Source organism: Heliangelus exortis, chromosome 9 (genome assembly GCF_036169615.1).
Source record: "Heliangelus exortis chromosome 9, bHelExo1.hap1, whole genome shotgun sequence".
In the NCBI taxonomy this organism is placed as follows: Eukaryota; Metazoa; Chordata; class Aves; order Apodiformes; family Trochilidae; genus Heliangelus; species Heliangelus exortis.
The window spans coordinates 1,294,002-1,316,551 of record NC_092430.1 but is presented as its reverse complement, the minus strand read 5'-3'; the positions used below and the strand labels follow the sequence as shown (position 1 = coordinate 1,316,551).

At 45.3% G+C, this 22,550-nt stretch overlaps 2 protein-coding genes across 4 annotated transcripts in view; both read right to left on the bottom strand.

The window, feature by feature from the left end:
- RNF168 (ring finger protein 168) overlaps nt 1–22,550 on the bottom strand; it is a 439,984-nt gene that overhangs the window by 192,947 nt on the left and 224,487 nt on the right. The window lies entirely within an intron of this gene.
- ARHGEF4 (Rho guanine nucleotide exchange factor 4) overlaps nt 1–22,550 on the bottom strand; it is a 212,877-nt gene that overhangs the window by 42,494 nt on the left and 147,833 nt on the right. For 2 of the 3 annotated variants that reach the window (XM_071751558.1, XM_071751559.1), the window contains one exon: nt 1,500–1,639. In XM_071751558.1, the coding sequence (XP_071607659.1) occupies nt 1,500–1,639 (140 nt within the window). The remainder of the gene's footprint in view (nt 1–1,499; nt 1,640–22,550) is intronic. The other variant, XM_071751560.1, reaches the window with a different exon arrangement.

The following is a 22,550-nucleotide window of genomic DNA, read 5'->3' as shown; positions in this document are numbered from 1 at the left end:
ATTTGCTTTCCTGATTGGAAGTTACATGACAGAATTTTAGTCTCATAAAATGAACTTTTAAGAAAATAAAGAATAACAATTGTTCTCAATAAGAACAAATGATAAAAGAGAATCCCACAACATGCATGATGGTTATATGGACACACTGACAACTTTTTTTTCCCTGATTTTAAAGGTTTGCAAGTATTCCCTTTCAAAAAGTAAAATGTTTTGCCTTTTCCTTTAAAAAAGGAAAACAAAAATGCAGAGGCTGTGCAGTTTACTGAGACACTAAGATGAGCAAACACCTCCATGGGAGGGAAGCAGAATCCTCCTCCTGATTCCTCTGGTGCTTTGGAATCTCACAAACACACCAGGTAGACGTGGGGAAATCCAGCTCTAGATTTTCTTGTGTTTCACAGTAACAACAGCCCAAACCAACTGAGGTTAAATCAAAAAGCTCTGGCCATAGTTTGATAACCCCTGGATGTAAGCAACAGGGGAAGAAAATAACTCAAGTTTCTTCCTGACCCCAGGCAACCAGGGCTGCAGTCAGGGATTCTGAGCAGGAAAACTCCTAGAAGAGCATTTGCCTTTGTTTTGGAAGAAAAGGTGTTATCCTCACTGCTGCTTCCTGGAGCTTTTCCAGGTCTCAGCAGCACACTGGGGCACACAACAAACACACAGAGCCTCAGCCAACAGCTTCAGTGAAGCTTTACCACAAGGAAATGTAAAGCATCTTTTATCCTTGCCTACCCATGCCTTCTTGTGAAGGTCATGTAAAGGGAACACAACACAGGAAAAAGAAAGAAGGCCCAAGAGTGCAGGAGGTCACTGATATGGGGAATATGCTCCGTTCTTCCAAGGAAAAATCTTATTAGTCCATCCTACCAAAAGGAAGCATTGTGTGCAACAGGCTGCAGCTCTAATGCACCAGGCAAAGCCACTGCATTGCTCTGGGGGAAAAAACCAGCTTCAGGCTCCTCCGTGTGCTTCTCATGGCACCAGTTCAGCCAAGTAGTACATTTCTTAAATTGTGGATCTCAAGTTAATTAGTGTCAGCACTAGAATAGAAAATAGCTGGGAGCACTGAATAAAAAGGCATGTTTTTCACATCCCTGGAGTGAATTTACCAGGGAAAAGGAAGAAGCAGCCTTCTCTGCAGCCTTCTTACCTACCAGTAAGAGAGCACGTAGACCAGTTGGATTTTTCCAACATTTTCTTTCTGCCTTCAGTACAACACATTTCAAGTCTCACACCAGCCCTTTAATGGTTTTAAACTTCCTGTCCAAAACCATCTGAGAGTTACTTGCTAAGGACCCTCCTCTGCATTACCTTCACATCACAGTCCTTTACTGGTAGGGACAGCATCCTGATGGAAAGTCCAGACCCTTTCATTACCTGCTGTAAGCACTACCCATAGAAAATGACATTTGAAGCCCTGTCCACTTTGCCATTATGGGTTTGGTTGTTGACCTCTCTTCCAGGTGACCAGAAGCAGAGAGCCAGGAGCTGAGTACCTCATTGATGGCAAGCTGTTCTCCTCCTCCCCCAGGGTGCCCATAGCGGTGGTTGGAGCTCCTGAAGTCCTCATACAAGTCCTCCTCACTTCCCACATCATCTGTGAGAGCTGATTTGTCCAGTGCCCCATCAGGAATCACTGCAACAACAAAAAGAACAAATGGATATAACCCACAAGATCTGCAGCAGCCACACGTAAGTTATTTGAGCTCTGCTGGGGTGAGGAGCACTGTAACACAGAAGACATGGAAAAAAGGAAAGGAAAATTCACAGGTTATTTCAGAGCACAGCTGCAGTCTGGTGCACGTCCATTTCCCAGAGTATTTTTCTCCATTCGTGGGTTTTTTACCCCGAGTTTTTGTGTCTTTCTGGAGACTGGAAAGCGTGATTTCAAAAAAATACCAAATTCAAAGAAAGGGTCAAGTGAAAATTAGGAAACAGGCTCTGAAAAAATGGTGCAGGGCAGAGATGACACAATCATGACTTCATTATGGCATCGCAGTGCTGACAGGAACCTTGAGCAGCTACCAAGCTCCTGTCTGCCAATCCACATAAGTTATGATTTGATGATGATAGGATATACCAATCCTGTCAGACCAAGGCAACTCTTAGCCTTTGGGAAAAACATTCATCTTCCTCTTTGCCCCACATTTAACTTGAGAACCCCTTTTTTTGCCTGCAAGGGTGTTTGATGCAGAAGCATCCATTCCTACCACAAAAGAGGCTTTCTGCTCAAAATAGCAACAGATAATGGAGACTTAGTGCTTAGAACAAGCACTGAAGTCTCAGGAGAAAAACATAAGCCTGAGAGAAACAAAAATATGGCATTTATATTCCTTGCACAGAAGAGAGCAGCACTTCATCTATTTCATAAGCAGGAACATTTTCCTAAGATGTTCTCAAGGTATCAGCAAATACCCTCCAGTGGCAAGCAGACAAATCAGCCTTCCCGTGCCTGTACAGACTACTGAGCATAAACTTTCTGTTCCCAAAATCCCTGAAAAATGTCAGCAATTAAGGAAAACATTTGCTGACATGGTCATCTGGAACCACAACCCTTTCCATGACAAAGATTTCTCTGCATGGAGTGTGTAACCAGCCCAAACGTGATGCAGGGAACAAGAGTTGGTAGAAGCAGCACTTTTAGTTTAGCAGAGGTGAGATGACTGCAGGAGTAGAGCTGAATGAGAGGAAAACATCTGGGTAACAGATGAAAAAGACTTTTCAGCTTGACTTTAGACAGCTTGGATGGGAAAAGCACCACTCAGAGTCTGGGGACACAGAAATCTGTCCTCCAGTCCTCATTTCCCTGCACTCAGCAAGTGCCAACTTCATGAATGGTGTCAATGGGCCAAGAAGTGCCTGAGGGTTCATGAGTTCAGTGTTACCTGAAAGCAAAGCCTAATAATAATAATAATAATAATAATAATAATAATAATAATAATAATAATAATAATAATAATAATAATAATAATAATACCAAATCAATATAATCAATATAATAATAATAATAATAAAACCAAATCAAATGCCACCAGGGGTGACAGCAAGACCTGCCAAGCTTCTCCTCCCCAGTGCTCCCATGCCAAGTGATGTGTGGCTAAAGCCTCCATCCCACAATCCTGGGACCAGGGTTGGATGAGCTATTTTTGAAATAAATACTTCATTGCTTGTGCTTTGAATTCAATAAATATTGAAATATTGAACCCAGCAAACACACTGGTGTTGTCTGAGCCTGGCACCCCCCTCAGTACTGATGGCAGCTCAGGATGTGGAGGTGCAAATGAACTGAAGATTAAAGCAGAATTTTTTGTGGAACTGTGGAACTACCCAAGCATCCAGCTTCAGGTGACACTTCTCAAAACAAGTCAGGCATTCTCATACCTGGCATGTCCTCTGACACATCATGATACAGAAGCTTTCTACCAAATGCAAGCCAGTAGTACAGACTGCATTTAATGCAGTTTTAGGGCTAAAACCTCCCCCATTAATATAAAACTCCGACCCAGCTGGAATGCCACTGATACAATTTTATACAGAACTACCACGGTTTGCACTTAATTTGGGGGTTTGTTTTTTAAAGTGCATTTAAGTGTCACTTTTTGCTCAGACTGTCTGAAAAATATTTGTCTGGCAGTAATGAACAGCTTCCAGAGTATTATAGCAACAAAAACTAACTAGATTTTTTTCAAGAATAAAAGTAAATAATTTTCATGAAAGGTGTCAGCAGTCACTCCATTCAATTGCACCCTCTGATCTCATTCTTTCCCATTACTTTATGCAAGGCTTCAGTGCTTTTGCCCAACCTTCTTCTGCTAGTTTCACTGCTAAAAGTAATTTTCAGCTTTAAAATGTTCATTGACATCTTTAAAGCTTTCGTTCTTTCCCCACATTTTCCTACTTGTTCTCTGATCTGTGCTGAGATGAAAAAGCAAAAGCTCCAGGGAGATATTTATCTGTTTTACTTCTAACACTCCACACCTCTGCTAAGTGCCTTGAGAGCTCTGTTTGCTTTTACCAGAGACCTGGTTTTCTCCTCTGGCCTTACCACTATCATCAATTTTCTGCAGCCTCCAAGCCTGCTGCTGCATTCTGAATCAGTTTTCCTGATGGGAAAACTCCACAGATATTTCACCAAAAAAACCCAACCCCCCCCCCCCCAAAAAAAAAAAAAATCAGTTTATAGTTCAATGCAAGTTCTCTATTCTGTGAAGAATGGCCCCAGACAGCCATTATACATTTTCCCAAACTGACTCATGTTCCAGGGAAAAATAAAACTAATGAACACTAACAACTGTCTCTCAAGTGGCTCACATGGCAGACCTGGTTTCAAATAAACAAATAAATAGTATTTATTCCAGTAGCCTGGAATGGTGACCCAATGCACTAGAAACCCAGCCAGGAAATAAAAGCATGATGGCTTTTGAAGTAGGCAGCGACCCAAAACACAGAATATGAACCAGGTCAAGCAGAAAAGAAGCAAGCAGCATGCAAAAAGCCTTAAAACCAAGTTAGAAGAGTTGCTGAAATTGCCTGGCAGCTGCCTCAGCAGCACCCTACGAGTTGGACAGGCAGCTCCTAAGGTGTTGTTATCTGTTTAACACTGAAATCTGCTGGCAGGGTCAGAGCACAGGGCTGACCTGGCCCTGGCAATCAGACAACACCAAAGGACAACCTTCTGTCCAAAAAGAACACCAAGCATCCAGGGAGCTCAAGCAGTCTTCTCCATAGCTGAGATGTCTGTCCTGATAAAGTTCACTAAATAGGGCAACAAATCCCAGAGACAGGAATGCAGGTAGGGGCTGTGATCAACTCTAACTTTCTGGGCAAGTACTAAAACTCTGCTTTATCCTGTTGTTAAGTTTCCTAACATTCTGCTTTAGTTTCCCAGCTGGGTGCAGACAGAATCAGCTCCCAGGAAAGTTTGGTGGTGAGTTCCCTGGGGATTGGGAGTGAGGTCCTGGTGAATGTTTAGCTGGGAATTGTCCTTTGAGAGAGGTCCCAGTCCTAGTGCTGGGCTGGAAGGTCGGATCAGTGTAGAGTTTTGCATTTGGGGAAGAACAACACGATGTCCCAGTATAGGTTGGGGGCTGAGCTGCTGGAGAGCAGTGGAGGTGAAAGAGACCTGGGGGTCCTGGTAGACAAGAAGATGCCCATGAGCCAGCAATGTGCCCTTGTGGCCAAGAAGGCCAATGGCATCCTGGGGTGCATTAGAAAGGGGGTGGTTAGTAGGTCAAGAGAGGTTCTCCTCCCCCTCTATTCTGCATTGGTGAGGCCACACCTGGAGTATTGTGTCCAGTTCTGGGCCCCTCAGTTCAAGAAGGACAGGGAAGTGCTTGAAAGAGTCCAGCGCAGAGCTACTGAGATGATTAAGGGAGTGGAGCATCTCCCTTATGAGGAAAGGCTGAGGGAGCTGGGTCTCTTTAGTTTGGAGAAAAGGAGACTGAGGGGTGACCTCATCAATGTTTTCAAATATGTAAGGGGTGAGTGTCAGGGAGATGGAGTTAGGCTTTTCTCAGTGGTGACCAGTGATAGGACAAGGGGTAATGGGTGTAAATTGGAGCATAGGAGGTTCAAGTTGAATATCAGAAAAAATTTTTTTACTGTAAGGGTGACGGAGCCCTGGAACAGGCTGCCCAGGGGGGTTGTGGAGTCTCCTTCACTGGAGACATTCAAAACCCGCCTGGACACGTTCCTAGGGGATGTACTCTAGGGGGCCCTGCTCTGGCAGGGGGGGTTGGACTAGATGATCTTTGAGGTCCCTTCCAACCCCTAGGATTCTAGGATTCTATGACTCTATGTTAGTCCAAGCCCAGCCCCAGGATTTCTGTCATTAAAGCACAAAAGGACAACCCCAGCAATTGCAGCTCATGACAGAATGGTGCACAAACCCTCCCCATGCATCTGAGTGAAGTGTCAGGATCCTGACTCCATCCCTATCTTGAGGACATAAAGCAGCAAAGGTCATACAACAAATGGCACTGAAAGGAGAGGCTGGCAGGGGCCAGGAGACAGCACTGCCAGGCTACAGCCAAGGACATCACAAACCCAAAGTTCTTTAAAATCAAATAAAGCTTGAATAAAATGGCTCAGATGAAGGCACACGGGTTCACCCTCTCATCTTCTGACAGGTTCTGGGATGCAGGCAGAGGCAGCCAGCAGTGGGGAGGGTCCTGGCTGAGCTCTGCTCCTTCCTCCACTTCCTGAAGGGAAAATGCCAGAGGCTGATCCCAAGCAGCCCTGAGAGGAGCTTCCATACAGCTACAGAGTTTTCCAGCTGCTCAGAAAGCCATGGGAGCTGCTGGCAGCTCTGTGTGTCACAGCAGAGGGCAACGAGCAGAGTAAAAACCTCACAGCACCCCAGGGTTCATCATCTGAAATGCTCATGGACTGCTGCCTGGATGGGAGGATGTTTGCTCCTGGGAGACCCCAGGAAGCCTTTCTGACACTGGAGACCTGAACAGCTGGGCTCCATGGGGACATCCATCTCCATAACAAACAGGATGGCAGGGAGGGAAAAAATTCAGGAAGCCTTCTGTTGTTCATCTGAAGGGGGAGAAATGAAAATAAACTGGCATAAGATGAGCTACTGAAGGTCAAAGTCTGAAAATGACTATTAAGCATGGTTCAGAGTTGAATTAAAACCAGGGTTACCTAGCACAGGAGACACTGTCCAGCTCGTCTGAGCTCCCCTCCTTTCCCAAAGGATGGATCTGCTTCCTGCATTCCAAGTGCCAGGAATTTGTGAACACAAGTTGCTGTTGGCCAAAAAACCCACCATGACAAAAAAAAAAAAAATAAAAAAAGAAAAAAAATTCATCCCAACCTTTCACTGGAGAAACACAGAATAAATTTCCAGAACAGCTTCCTCAGAGCCTGTGAGCAGTGCAGTCCCCAGCCTAGCACAGCCCTTTAACAGAGATCTCTGGCACACATTTTTATGTCTCAGCTGGAAAAAACCAAACCAGTAGTAGCTCCCTGCTGGTGAGGAGCTCCAGCCATGGGTCAAAAGCCTGAGCAGTGACCCAGGACTGAAGGCAAATGGGCTAGAGGCAGTTTCCCCCAAATTCTGCACTTGATTTATAGTCTCCAGCTCTTAGGGGTGAGGCTGCAGCAGGAATCCATGATGACTCCAGACAGCTTGGAAAGCCAAGAGCAGCCCCTGTTTATCAAAAGCACATTACATGGATAGCAAAGAGAGCCACTTCTTCAAGTGTGCTTTTTTTAACTGATACATTGATACATTTAATTTGTCTCTGACATTTACATCTAAAATAATTCACTGAAATAACAGTAGGAGCTTGATTTACATTCTCAGGGAAAATTAATTCAGAGCTAACAACACCACTCCCTCTGCTTGACTGAGCAGAGATTGCTGTGGCTGTACCCAATGCCCACCAGAAAGGGCACTGCAGCTGGTGAAGAGCAAGAGATTTCAGGCAAAAAACAAATGAAAGGGGTGCATGGGATGGGGACTACATGGCCCAGGTCAGAAGAGCCCCTCCACCCTCCTTCTGCACTCATTTTGAGTTGCCAGACACTCATCTTCCTTAGGAATAGATGCCACAGTGGTGCTTCTGTCAGCTCCCTTCTGAATTCTGTGCTTTATTTATCAGCTGCTTGATATGAAGAGGTCCCTGTGCAGCTGCCACAGGAAAATCCAGCAGTGATGCCACCCCACCCCAGCTCTTCCCTGTGCTGATGACCCATTTCTGCTCCTGCTTGGGGGCCAGTTTCACAGGAAGAACAAAGCCTGGTAGGGAATTAGCAACAAGGGAACAATGAGAAATGACTATGAGCTTCATGTGGGGAAAAAACCAACCAACCAACCAACTAAGGACGTGGGCCTTACAAAAGCTGAGCTCCTCACAGTGACATTTCAGAGAAGGGAATGAAGCTGGGAAATAAATCTTTGAGGGGAACAAAAAAGAACACAGAACAGGGAGGAAATGCAGAAATATTTAAGTGGCAAAACCAAGCTTCATTGCCTCCATTTTAATGAAACATTAAGGGAAAGGATTCAACAAAACAAAATTAAAGCAACATTTTGGTATCATGCCACGAACTGAATTGCTGTTGTGAATGAAACCAGTTCCTAATTAGCTGAGGCAAAGAGCAAATCTGCACTTGCAAACAAAAAGGACACAGTTCTTCAAGAGAAAGCTGAGCACAGGTCCTCTGTGGGGCTGCTGGGCACATCCCCCAGGGTAACAAGAATGCATCAAGCCACTCACTCAGGTTTCAAGAAATTTTTAAATCCCAATTAGAATCTAAATGACTCACAGGGAGGCCCAAGGGAGTTCTCAGCTCCCTGGGGCAGAGAGCTGGGGACTGTGAATGGCTCTGCAGCTCTGGCTCCCACTTGCAGCTTGGTCCCCTTGGCCTTGGCAGAGCTGCCCCAGCCCCTCCTCCCCTGCTTGCTGGGTGATGTTCTGAGTGGGAGAGATGAGGGGGAGCCTTTTAACTGGCTTTGAGGAATGATGGGAAAACCAGAGAGGGAAGCCCAGAAATGTACTTTCTTGATCCAAAGCCTGCTCCTCTGCTGAACAGCCCCTCTGTTGCACTCCACACAAACTGGTAATTTACTGGCTGCATTCCCATCACAGCTACTGGCTTGGAAAAAAGCAGGAGGCACGTCCTCCTACTCTACATACTTGTTTATTTGCTCAGATCTGATTACTCATCCATACTGACCTCTTTGCTCTCATTTTTCAGATGGATGTCTTTGGAAATCCTATTTCCTTTACCTCTGGACAATGTTGAACATGATGGGGCCAATTCCAGTTGAGTCCTTTGAGCCCTGTCTATCCCAAACTAAACATTAAATCAAGCACAGCAACCAAAGCCAGGAGACAGATCCCACCCACCATTTTCCCTCTCCCTGGGAGGATGCACTGGTTGAAATATCTGGTGTGCCATTTACTGCCCCAACAAGAAGTCTTATTCATTGACAGGAATGTTGAAAGGATTTGGAGGGACTGGGGTAAATAAACCCACCCATCATAGCTTTTTGAAAGTTTCCTACTTGGAAGACTGAAATTGCTGCATTTCTGAGGGGAGACCCTCTTGCTCTCTACAACAACCTGGAAGCAGTGAGGTGGGGGTTGGTCTTTTCTCTCTAATAGCAAGTGACAGGACAAGAGGAAACAGCCTTAAGTGGCACCAAAGGAAGCTTAGATTAGATATTAGAAGAAATACCACTGGAAAAACCACTCAAAGGGTTATCAAACACTGGGACAGCCTGGCCAGGGACACAGTTGGATCACCACCCTTGGAGCTGTTTAGAAGACATGAAGATGTGCCCTTGTAGCCAAGAAGGCCAATGGCATCCTGGGGTGCATTAGAAAGGGGGTGGTTAGTAGGTCAAGAGAGGTTCTCCTCCCCCTCTATTCTGCATTGGTGAGGCCACACCTGGAGTATTGTGTCCAGTTCTGGGCCCCTCAGTTCAAGAAGGACAGGGAAGTGCTTGAAAGAGTCCAGCACAGAGCTACTGAGATGATTAAGGGAGTGGAACATCTCCCTTATGAGGAAAGGCTGAGGGAGCTGGGGCTCTTTAGTTTGGAGAAAAGGAGACTGAGGGGTGACCTCATCAATGTTTTCAAATATGTAAGGGGTGAGTGTCAGGGAGATGGAGTTAGGCTTTTCTCAGTGGTGACCAGTGATAGGACAAGGGGTAATGGGTGTAAATTGGAGCATAGGAGGTTCAAGTTGAATATCAGAAAAAATTTTTTTCCTGTAAGGGTGACGGAGCCCTGGAACAGGCTGCCCAGGGGGGTTGTGGAGTCTCCTTCACTGGAGACATTCAAAACCCACCTGGACACGTTCCTAGGGGATGTACTCTAGGGGGCCCTGCTCTGGCAGGGGGGGTTGGACTAGATGATCTTTGAGGTCCCTTCCAACCCCTAGGATTCTACGATTCTAAGATGTGGTGCTTAGGGCCCTGGTTTAGCATCAGGCTCAGTACAGTTGGATTAATGGTTGGACTTGATGATCTTAAAGGTTTTTTCCAACCAGAATGATTCTATGATTCTTGTTGCTAACAAATAATGAACACTGACATTCCAATCTCAGGCTGAATTTTTACCTATTCAACCCTACTACTTAGACCTCTGCCTGCCATGCCTTGAAGTAAAAATCAAACCCAGACCAAGCTCCTCTCCCTTCAAGTGAAAAACAGCAACAAAACCAAAGCTGCCCCTTCACCAGGCAGCTGCCTCCCCAAATCCTGCCAGGCTGGGAAGCAACAGAGCTGACACTGGCAGAGCATCATCACTCCCAGCAGTGACCCCAGAGGAGCTTTCAGCTCACCTGCAAACGTGAAAACACCACAGCTGTGGCTCCACATCCACCCCTTCTCACCCACGAGTGTGACTGAGGAAATCCAAGCAAATGAGCCAGGAAATCAGGACAATAGTTATTTACAGTGGACAACACCTCCTTCAGCAGACACAGGAGGTAACAGCAGCCTCAAAGAGTGTTGGTGCAGCTGAGAAGCCTGACAAACATCAATTTAAAAGGGCTTTTTTTGCAGCAAGATTTCAGGCATTCTAAAAATCCATCTATTTTTAGGAGAGCATCTGCTCCAGCTTTGCAAACCTTATAGCTACATCCCACAAGTTGGAAGATCAGTAATCTGCTCCAAAAAGACATCATTTTCTCAAAAGATTTTTCCCAGTTTCCCCTGCATGATCTCAGCATCTGTGCACAGTTAGGTGTGGTGTCAACTCCTAAAGGTCACCCTTGGGGTTCTCTCATCTTTTGCTTGCACAAGTGTAAGAAACTTCCATGTGGAAACATGAAAACAAAGGAGCCACATGATCTTACTGCTCTGCTCTTCCTTAAAGCCCTGGTTCATGCCCAAGCACAGCCAAAATCTATGTTTTCATCTTTTTTTTTTTTTTTTTTTTCCTTTTTTTTTTTCTCCCCCAAAAAGCAAACAAAAAAATTCCTCAGACAACTTGGACATAACCAATGCTTCTATTCATCACCAGTCCTCAGTGAAGACTTGAGAGTAGAAAATGTTCCCCAATACTCTCTCAGGAGCTGTTATTCCTCCTACCACCCCAGCTGCTTTCCAGGGACTTAATTGGAGTTTTCTTATTGCAAGTTATTTCCCAAATCTCATGCTGCCCTTGGCTGTTTTAATTATATTGGTTAGGTCGTGATACTCACTGCCCCTCTAAAAACCACTTGCTAATGACACTGCCAGGAGTGTCAGAAACCCAGGCTGTCACCAGTCACAGTGTCTCCTTTCTCGTGCCTCCTACTTTATTAAACAAGAACAGAACATAAAGATGCTGCAGGAAATTTCAGTTGATTTATATTTCACAGAATCACCAAATGTCAGGGGTTGGAAGGGACCTCTGGAGCTCACATGGTCCAAACTCCCTGCCAAGAGCAGAGTGGGTCCTGAATGTCCCCAGAATGTCCCCAGAATGTCCCCATCTCCCTGGGCAGACTGCTCCCCACCCTCATCAAACTTCCCATGGTCAAGTCTGCAGACTTTTGGTAGACTGCTGGGTTTAAATTAATGCTTGGGACTAGCTGCTTCCTTCCCAGAGCCTGCCTTTTGCAGACAAATGAGAAATACTGCCCCCAGGATTCCCACCTGCTTCCAGCACCTGATGGAGAGGATTTTGCCCATCCCTGGAGTGAGAAGCCTCAAGGCTTCACTTGGGAAAAGCAGTTCCTGCTCCACTACACAAAACAACCTGCTCTGCCATCATCCACTTTGGCCACCTGCTCCTCCCCTTTGACATTTACCAGTTCTGAGATGATGTTTACCAAGACTGCCCTGGGAGACACACCTTTCACCAAAAGCACCAACAATACACACAGCTTAAAGCTTTTGTCTCAGAGGTATTTGGGCACTGAAATTCCAAAGCCCCCAGACATGGACACCCAATGCCTCTGATAACCAGAACCTGAGGATCTCTGGTTTTCACCCACAAGAGCCAAGTTAAAAACAAAGTTCATATCCTTTTAGTGTGACTGAGTACACTTTTGTGAAAAGCATTTCATGCTGCTCTAAGGCTCAAATCCCCCCCAGGATGGAGCAAAGCAGCAGCTGCCCAGCTTGTACCACTGAGTAAAGACATCCTAGGTGCTACCAGAGTTAACATCTGGCCCTGCAGCTCTGCTCCTTTCCAAAGAATCTCTGCTTTCCTTAAGTCTTTACATTCAAGTATGCCCTCAGAAGCTAAGTCTTTTCTAAAGATTTTGTTGCCAAAAAGCAGAGTTTTCTTCAGTCTTAAGTCAAAGTCTAGAAACAAGAAAATTCCACTGTATACAAAACTATAACTACTGCACTGGAAAAGACTATACTATAAATAAATATTAAGGTCTTTCTTGTGAAGAATTGTCACTATAAAGTACAACAATTTATATCATCACCTTGTTTTTAAAACTTTGCACCTAGCCATGCCAAATTTGCATGGAAATATATCAGCCTCCTGATGCTGTTTTCACATCAGTCAACCCTGAAGCAAGGAAAAAAACCCCAAACCTCACATAAAAAAAACCTTTCATCTAATGGAGTAATCAACACTAAAACCTGAACAATTAAGACCGAAGAATGGTCACAGCAATAATTTATAACCTTTGGCAGTGCAGCCACCTTTAGTTAAGACAAAACCATGAAAGAGCAGAAGGTGGAAGGAGCTGCAGGAGATGCACTGAGCTGCTTCCAGCCCAGCCAGCACGAAGAGGCACTGCTTGGCCCTTCTGGTTATGGCAGGGGCTGAAGATGGATTGAAGAAGCTAACTTGGAACACTTCAAGTTGAAAAATGTGACCTTTGTTTTTACCAAGAATTCTGCATAATGCTGTAAATCCAGGCTTTATCTTTGTGAAGCTATCCAGACCCACAAGTGGCTTGTATCTATGACCTTGGAGCACAGAATTAATTAAAAATGAATGTCACGAGAAGACTTTCCATCCCTCTTGTGCATTATCAAGCCTCAAGGGGCAGCAACATTTTTTTGTTGACATTTTGACTGACCAGTGTTCATGCAACACACGTCTCCTGCTTTCATACTGCAGCTACAGTCTTTTCATTAAAAATACCAGCAAAACTGCTTTACCTTTCTGAAATCCCTCCAACCTTCCCTATATTTTAATCTGAGCTCTAAGAAAATCCCTGAGGTCAAGCTACCAAATATTTCTGAAGGGAAAACAGGAAATCAAGGATGATGATGATGATGATGATGATGATGATGATGATGATGATGATGATGATGATGATTATTATTATTATTATTATTTAAGTGCAGCTGCCACTACAGCTCTTCAGGCTCCTCCCAGCACACACTTCAATCACCCAACATTCCCCAAAACAAGAGAGGCAGAGCCAGGCTCTGAGTTAGGGGGATTCTTCCTTGATGTTACTCAGAAGAGATCTGGGAGGTCAGTTTTGAGCAAACTGCAGAAGAAATGCTGCCCATGCCCACCCATCACCCAGGCTCTGTGTTCTGAGCAGAGATGCCAGAGCATCTCCACCAGAAGATGGGTGCACAACAGGAGGGTGCCACTCAGGCTCTGTCTGGAGGGACCTCGTGGACAAAAAAAGCTGGAAATGTCAAGCTCACTCAGAAATTGCATATTTACAGTTCTGGTTTTCAGGTCCAGTACTGCTGTGTCACCTGTGTTGCTCAGTCCTACAGAGCAATGAAATGAGGAGGGAGAGCACAAAGCTGACCTGGCTGAGAGGATGGAGCCCAATCCATGGCTGGGAGTCTGCAGGAATCCTCTTAATCCTCAGCAGGAATCCCCAGCCCAGCCCTCAACACCTCTCTTCCCCAGAGCCTTCAGACTTCTCTGCCTGTGATAAAGTCAAAGATTCTGCACCAAAACAACTTCTAAGTGTGAATGGAGAGCAATCTGCTTATGCAATACAATATAGGACTCAAGGACAAGTCTTACAGCCTTACACACTCAAAACTGTTCACATTGTAGAAGGAAGAGAGCTGCTCACTGTGAAGTATTTGCTCCCTGGAAATCCCTGGAAATTTGCTCCCTGTAGATATATTATTGAAAATCAAATTTGAAGAATCAAGCTTGAGCTACTCAACCTGCACATTACTGCATCTCAATAAATCTGTAAATACCGTAAGACAAAAAGAGATTTCACATTCAATACCTACAAATTTTCCAGAAAACTGGTGGGAGAAGGTACCTAATTTCAGAGTGTTTTAACAACATTCAGCCACAGGTCCAAATAAAAGCTGAAAATGTCAGATGTGATCTCACCCGCCTGGAAAAAAATTCTTCCAAGGAAAATTAGTCCTCTTTGAATACCTCAAATATTCAATTTCAAGCCTTTAATTAATCATCCCTTTAAGAGGGGAAAGCAGTCTGGCAAGGTCACACTGGTCAGTGTGCCTTTAAGGGTTAAATTCATTCCTTAGGCTGCTTACTGCAGGCACCAACAAGCAAATCAGAGCAGGATTGGTAAGATCAGCATTTCAGCAAACCATGAGCCCGAGGTGCTAAGTCTGCATTTTGAACTATGCATTCAGAATTACCACTTACAAATCTTACATTCAACACAATATTCTGGAAGCTTTGGAGGCAGATTTAAAAGCTGCCCCCATTCCCAGATGGTAAAGTTAAGGTCTCTTAAAATAAGGTGAGAGGAGGTGAAAGCTTTTCACGAGTCACTCTACCTAAACCAAATCTATCCTCCTTTTGACCAGTGCACACACACACTGTACAACCAAATGCAGCCCTACCTGAGGCACATGTCAAAAAAAGAGACATTCTTCCAGAGAAAGAGCTGAAGCAGTCAAAATCATCTTTGCAAACCTGACATCAGTGTCAGTGTCACGTGCAGGCTCAGACCCAGAAGCCTCTCTGCATGGGTCAACAACCCTGCAATTCTTTACCAGTTGCTTGAACTTCTAAAACAAACATAATAATCCTTTCACTGGAAGGCAGACATGTCCAATTGGGCCTTTCCTGTGATTAGCCAAAATTTAAAACGTTTAATTTCACAATTATTGCTTCCATTTATGAACTGATTGCTACACAGACCCCATAAGCCATAAACAGGACCAGGAAAATGCTTTGCTTCTGGACAGAGGCTACACCCATTAGCTTTAAAAATACAAATAACTTGCTTCAGCCTCTGCTCTAGACTCACAATTCCAGAAATATCTCCTGTTTTTTCAAACATCTCTCCAGCTCCACTGTAAGCAGCTGAGGGCACAGGAGAAGAAGCAATGAAGCCAAGCCCCATGCTACCTGGCATCTTCAGAAGTGCTCAGGCTGTGAAATTACTTTTATCTTCACAGACACTGAAGCATTTGCTGTGGTTTACCAGTGAAACAATCATTTGGCCCTTCAGGGTCTAAAAATCACAGCTCAGAAGTTAAGTAAATGACAAAGGAATTTTTCCAGTAACAAGCTGCCAATTAAGAACTGAAATGGAAATGAACCTTATTTTCTAGAGGTCTTATACCTGATGTATGTTCACTTAGGATGATAAAACTAAGTGTCCAGTTGTTCCTTTCCTTGACAATTTAACCAAGCTGCTTTCTCTATCTTTGCTGCCCACATCTTGCTAAAGTTCTTAACTCTCATATATGAAAATTTGATCTTTTGACCAAAGCAACACAAGTTTTCTAGGCTCAGACCCCATGGGCTGGTAGTCTTAGGACCCTTACTCCGTTTTCAAATGAAGCTTAAGGAAAACAAAACCTATCTCTCCATATTTACAAACATTATTCTCCTCCAAGAGAAAACTGCTGTAGAGTATGATGTGGCTGATGTGTATTTAAAAAAAAATTGAAGGGCTACTTCTAAGTATCTGTGTTTTTAAGCTGGCTGATGACATAGCCCAGATGAAACAAAGCTGCTGGCTTATTTTCATATTCATTTTGAATGGTTCTGTGCACCAGAATCTTTAAGTTAAGGCACAGCTGTTGCCCCTGTCTTGTAGTTTATTTTTAAGTTTTATTATTTTTATTTTCAGCTTTGGTAGCGTACCCCTGAAGAAGCCCTAACTTCACCATTTCTGAGTGACAGACTATGAAATGCAGGATTATTATATCAAAGGACAAGAGTGAAGTAGTGATAAAAGAAAGAATCCCCCAAGACACTACTGTCAGAAGATATAAATTCCATTCTGCAGGATGGGGAGAAAACAAACAAAAAAACCAAACAAAACCACCCCCTCTAAAACATATTCCCAGAAGATGTCATTCCAGCCTGGAAAGTTATCTATCTTTGAGAGTACCACAAACATTTGTTCTATTTGAAGGGGGTAAGGAGGGGACTGGAGAGCCCAAGCCAAGGAAAAGCCATCAGGCCCAGGTGCCTCCTGCCAGGCAGCTCTGAAGGGGCTCTCCCTAATGCTCACCCAACTTCTCCAGATTTTTTCCAGAAGCAACCATGAGAGATGCTGTTGTACTGCTCCTCAGCTTCTGTAAAATCCAGAGAGTTCAGGGACAGAAGAGAACAGCCAGAGTATTGCTTATCTATTGCAAAGGAGCTTTGAAGGAGCATGTGGTTAGTAGGTTGAGAGAGGTTCTCCTCCCCCTCTATTCTGCATTGGTGAGGCCACACCTGGAGTATTGTGTCCAGTTCTGGGCCCCTCAGTTCAAGAAGGACAGGGAAGTGCTTGAAAGAGTCCAGAGCAGAGCTACTGAGATGATTAAGGGAGTGGAACATCTCCCTTATGAGGAAAGGCTGAGGGAGCTGGGGCTCTTTAGTTTGGAGAAAAGGAGACTGAGGGGTGACCTCATCAATGTTTTCAAATATGTAAGGGGTGAGTGTCAGGGAGATGGAGTTAGGCTTTTCTCAGTGGTGACCAGTGATAGGACAAGGGGTAATGGGTGTAAATTGGAGCATAGGAGGTTCAAGTTGAATATCAGAAAAAATTTTTTTACTGTAAGGGTGACAGAGCCCTGGAACAGGCTGCCCAGGGGGGTTGTGGAGTCTCCTTCACTGGAGACATTCAAAACCCACCTGGACACGTTCCTAGGGGATGTACTCTAGGGGGCCCTGCTCTGGCAGGGGGGGTTGGACTAGATGATCTTTGAGGTCCCTTCCAACCCCTAGGATTCTAGGATTCTATGACAGAAGAGAACAGCCAGAGTACTGCTTATCTATTGCAAAGGAGCTTTGAAGGAGCACGATTCTAGTAAGGGAATCAGCGAGTGATGCAGGCGGCAGATAGTGGGGATCACGGGAGTTTGGTGTGCTGTAAAATTCATGAAAAAAGCGTAGGATGCATTTTAAGTGCACGAGGCCAGGTAGGTGCAGCACTGCTGGTTATTCCATACGCATCCATTTGGCACTTGGCACCCTGGGATGACTGCAGCACGGAGGCTCAGCCTGAGTCAGGCCGGTGCCGCAATGCAGAGCCCTGGTGATGGGAAAGCAAAGTGATGAGCAGACCTCATCCCTTCCTCCTGCTGGAGACACTCAGCTCTGCTACCAACTGCACTCCCAGAGAGGGCAATGCAGCCAGATGCCAAGGGGATGTGCTCCTTCTTCTCAGAAACCAGCCTGAAGCAAACTCACAAGCCTTTACCAGTTGGCTTTTTCTTTAGACCAATAGCCTGTGCTGACCCTTTGGTCTCCCCTTCTTTCTCCCTGTTCTGCAGGGATCAGAACAAACCCAAAGGACTCGGGGAAAGAGGGACTCAGATCACCTTGCAGCAACCTCCCCACCTTCACCTGCCTCAGCCCTCCAGAGCTCCCAGTTCCTCCCCTTCCCAGAGCCTGCCATGCAGCTCACAGCACTGATATATGATGTATATAAATCTCCTCACAATCCTGTTTCCTCACACCTTGATTAATTCCATCTCTGTCTGCCACCTTTCCTTTCAAACACAAATGCAGAGGGCAGGCTCTGAAAATGGGACTTGTTTTTTTTTTTCCTTGAGTTGCTCTCTGAACTCAGCAGGTGCAGCCCCACTGGCGGGAGGAAGCTCCCACTTCTAGGCTGTGTTCCTGGCATCTGCTTCTCTTTCCTCCTGAAAGCACAGCAGATGTCATCAAAGCAGATCAGAACTTAAACAACCCCCTGGACCCCAGGATCCCTTTGCTGTAAATACAGGCTGAGCTTGTTTGAACTGGAAATTGTTATTCTCAGGAAGAATTGCTCTGTACCCAGCACTGTCTCCAATCAATTAACATTGTGTGAGTTTTCATTATTAACCTCTCAGTAACCTGAGAGGTTTGAGCTCATTCTCCTCCCCAAAATGCACAGAACCCTGGTTGCATAATCTCAAAAATGTCAACAGCAAAGCAAGCAGAGGAGGCAGAGCAGTTTCAATCCTGCCTGGCATTTCCAGCCTGATAAAGGTTAGAAAGAACTGGCAGAGGTGAAAGAAAAATGCTCTCCATGTACACAACTCTCCTAACGAGATGGGGAGGACACACACACAAAGGAATTCACAACGAAATGAAGTATTAGCAGAGAGATTACACAAAGTATTTTAATTAGTGCTCCTGTTATAAGTAGGAGTCCAAAGCCCCAGACAAACCCCCTTTGATGTTTGCCTTCCCAGAGCCTGGCTGAGGTGAAAGCAGGATTCTGGATATGGGTATCCAGAACATGGCAGGAGGGCACACCTGGATCCATCACATTCTGCATGGGATCACCAAAGGAAGGAGTCAGCACTTAGGACTGGGCTTGGGGCCTGACAACAGATATCCAGGAGTGTCTGGCACCCAGGTACCACAGTCAGGGATCAACACAGCTCCAGTCACATCACCACTAAAGCCACAACTTCCCTTTGGAGCCAACTCCAGTTTCATCCACCCTTTCAGGAGGCAGCCAGACATGGTGTCAGGACGTTGCTCTGCAGAGCAACGAGTGCTGGAACTCATAACAGAGACTGGACTTGAAAAATCAGTAGGTTTTCTCAGTTCTAAAATGATGACAGCTGAAGAACTGACCTGGAAATTGTGAGGAGAAGGCTCCTGCCCTCCTGGTGACAGCACTGCAGGCACGGCTGCATAGGAAACACAGCTGATTCTCCTGCCCCAAGCTATTGCTCAAACACGTGAAAAGCTGATCTGTGAAATCAGCCAAACCCAAGCAAGAGCTGAGTTCATGAAGGTGGCTTCCTGACTTAATGTTTCCCTCTCCCTTCTGGGAAATGGAAATAGTGTGAATTCCATCTCACCAGAATTGATGCCCCTGCCTCAACTTAGTGTCCCCCTTGTTGCAAGGGAGAGATCTTTGATGAAATCAACAAACTTTTTACCATTTTTACCAACATCCATAGGCTTTTAGAAGGTGATGCCAGGTGATTCCCTTCAGCCCAGAAGGGAAGGATGTCTCCCAGCCCCACAACCACAGGCAGTATTCTGGAGAAGGGGCAGATTCTTCTCCTGTGACCACTCAATTTAACTACTGGAGAAAGAAGGGAAGATTTCAGCCTTGGAATTAACATATGAAGCTCTACAAATCTGTGCCAGAAACCAGTTTGAAACAAATCAATTACTGGAGAAAGCCCCTTCAGCCTGGGACTAATGGGTTGCATTTACCCACTGGAAGCAACAGGCAAAATTTGGCTAGTGGCAACAGCTTGTAAATTGTGTTCCCAGGCCCATGAGCAGCTTCTGGAGGGTTCTGCTTCAATTTTCTCTTGGTCTAGCACTTGATTTCCATCTCCTTCAATTCTCCCCTGCTGCAAGATGACCCAAGCTGGATGCAGCTACTTAGAGATAATACCCAGCACCACAGAGCTGGCCCCAGAGGCATCACAGCAGAGTGGGTACAAAGTGCCATTTTTAGCAGCTGCTGACCCGTGTGAGAGAAAGAATGGGGTCAGGCAGGCATTAAAATGCAGACGTAGCCCAGGAGTCATGGAAGGCAGCACGTGAGACATCCCCCAAAAATCACATGTACCACAAACTACTGAGCAGTGCTTCACTGCTGATAACATTCCCTGATAAGCTCTGGCATCTGGATTCTGTCTCCCACACCCTAGGAAGTGAGGATGTCAATAAACAGTGAAATGCTGTCCTATCTGAATTGAGTCACCAGTGATTTTTTTTTTTTACATTTTTGGGAAAGAATGAGGACTCACGACAGATTAAATTCTCCAGAATTTTTAAGTAAGATGGGATACTTAAGCCACCTAGAACCCCAAACTTCATCTGGTATTTCCTTCCTACATGTCCTGAGTAGTTTGAATTATCTACAGGACCATTCAAGTACCCTGAGTTCTACAATAGTGACAACTCCAACATCTACATGTCCCTAAAAGAGGGGAGTCTGTAAAGTCATCTTCATCCTTTACAAATACATAAAATGCTTTTAAATACATACCAAGTTAGCTGGAAACTTCCTGAAACCACAGCTGTGCTCTTAACTGTGCAGAAAGGATTTTAATCCATTTATTTCCAGAGTAAAGAATATTGGAATGAAACCAAAGGTATTTAGTTATTACTCTACAGTAGAAAGCAAACAGATCAATGAAGTCAATTACTTTGATTGCACCCAAGGCATAGGAGGTGACCCAGTGGTCATTCTGACCTTGTCTACAAAAGGCAGGTCTGGAAGGGACCTTCTCAGCCCCCTTGCCGGTCCATCTGCTCCAAAGATGGCTCAGCAGCCATCACAGCTTTTGAGAGACATTTCCCTAACCTCTTTCTCAGCATCTTCACTGACTGAGATTTCATGGTCTCTCCAGGTTCTCTCTTTCTAGGGATTCTCCTAGAATCCAATTTCTCTGCCCCTTCTACGCCCAGCTCTTCCCAGCCCATGAACAAATTATAACCTTCATTCACAACAGACTTTTTTAGGCATTTCAAGTCTCGTGTCTTCCCCCATCCTCCTCTATTTTGCATCCCCCTATAATCATCCAAACTTCTGTAGATCACATTTCTCAGATTACTCTCATTACTTTCTTCTGGATTCTCTCCAAATCATCCCACAATATTCTTATTGTGGTGCCCAAAAAGATGCACTAGATATCCTTCCTACTACACATAAATTTAGCAAGCCTACACACTGTTTCATACTTAAAGCTAGGATACTGAAATCAGAATGTAATGAGTTCAAGCAGGCTTCTTTTTTTTTTTTTTTAAATTATAAAGATTCATGTAGCACATTTTAACTAGACTGGTCAGCAAGAATATATTTGCCAGGAACTCACTCAAATTTAGTTAAATTAAGGGCACTGTGTTTCTGGGCACCAGCAGACATTGCTCTCTTCATGCAAGTTCAGGGCTTTCCTTGGGAGAGGTGCAAGACAGTCACACATCTGCTCTATAAACCCAGCACATGTTCAAGCACAACCACCCTCGAAAATTTAGAATTCCTTTTTTTCCCTGGGCCTCTCTTGGCCTGCATTTAGCACAAACCCCAGAGTCACTGGTACCCAGTTTGGCCTCAGCTTCCTCCACCCTCCTGCAGAGAGCTCAGACAGTGGATAATCCCATTTTCACCTCTGTGCAGCTCAGTCAGGTCCTGACACGAGAGCTGTTGCTGCTTCTTGGGGGCACCTCAGGGACCCTCAGGAGACACTGGTGCCACCAAGCATTTTGTTGAGCAGAGGACTGAGGAAAACAGCCCAGAGCCAGGACTCTGCCTGGCAAGGAGTCACAGGGGCTGTAGGCTTGTTGTCCCCACCACAAAAGGGCAGACAGGAATATTCCCTTTTTTCTGTCCAGTTAGCTTCACTGTTCATGTGAGGGCACTGAGAAACACCCACAGCACGAGATCTTTGCCCAGACTAATGAACTCCTGCCACCAAGTCACCAGCTGGGATTTCCACGGGAAGAGGGACATTTGCCTTTTAATTGCGTGCAGTCACTGGCAGGAATTTTCCAGATATTATTATTTGTGCTAGTTTAAAGTTCCTGTTCTAGGGCCCTGTCAAATACCACTGTTAAAAGCACCAGTGCTCTGGGTTAAGAAGCTGCTATTTCAGTCCTGCTGAGGTCAAGGGCAACAGCTCAAGCAGTCCCCAGGCCCTAAGGCTGCCCCTACACCAAAGGCTTGGAACACCCTGACTCCTCCAGCCCCACAGGGATTGAGGACATGGGGAGCCAGGGATCAGGACAATGCAGAGCAGTAGCTCGGGCAGGCACTGGGACACAGTGGGGAGGGAGGAATGCTTGGAGCAGGAATTCATGCTGAGCAGAACACTCCCACTCACCCTCATCTCCAGCCAAGGGGAACAGGGACCTGCTCAGCAGGAACAGCTCTCTCAGTCTGTGCCTTGCACTGGATTTGGAAAGCTTCTGACCAGCAAGATGTGCTCTGAGTGCTATTATTGTGCAAAAAAAGTGACAGCACAGCTGCACTGGGTAATGGTGCCTTGCTCCAAGTTCTGGCTGTCCTGAGAGCAGCAGTGGGAGGATGCCTTGAAGCCTCACTTCAACCACCACTAAGAAACTGCTCTGGCAAGGCATCTGCATTTGGCATTTTCATCTGGGAAGGTGTGCATGTTGCTCTCTCACACCTGCCTGATGCTCTGGCCCTGCTGCAGCACCTTGCCTGTGCTGGGATGGGAGAGGAGCCAAGGGCCTGAAGCCACTCCAGAGTTAGGACCAGCTCAGAGTTCAGACAGGCTCACAGCAAAATTT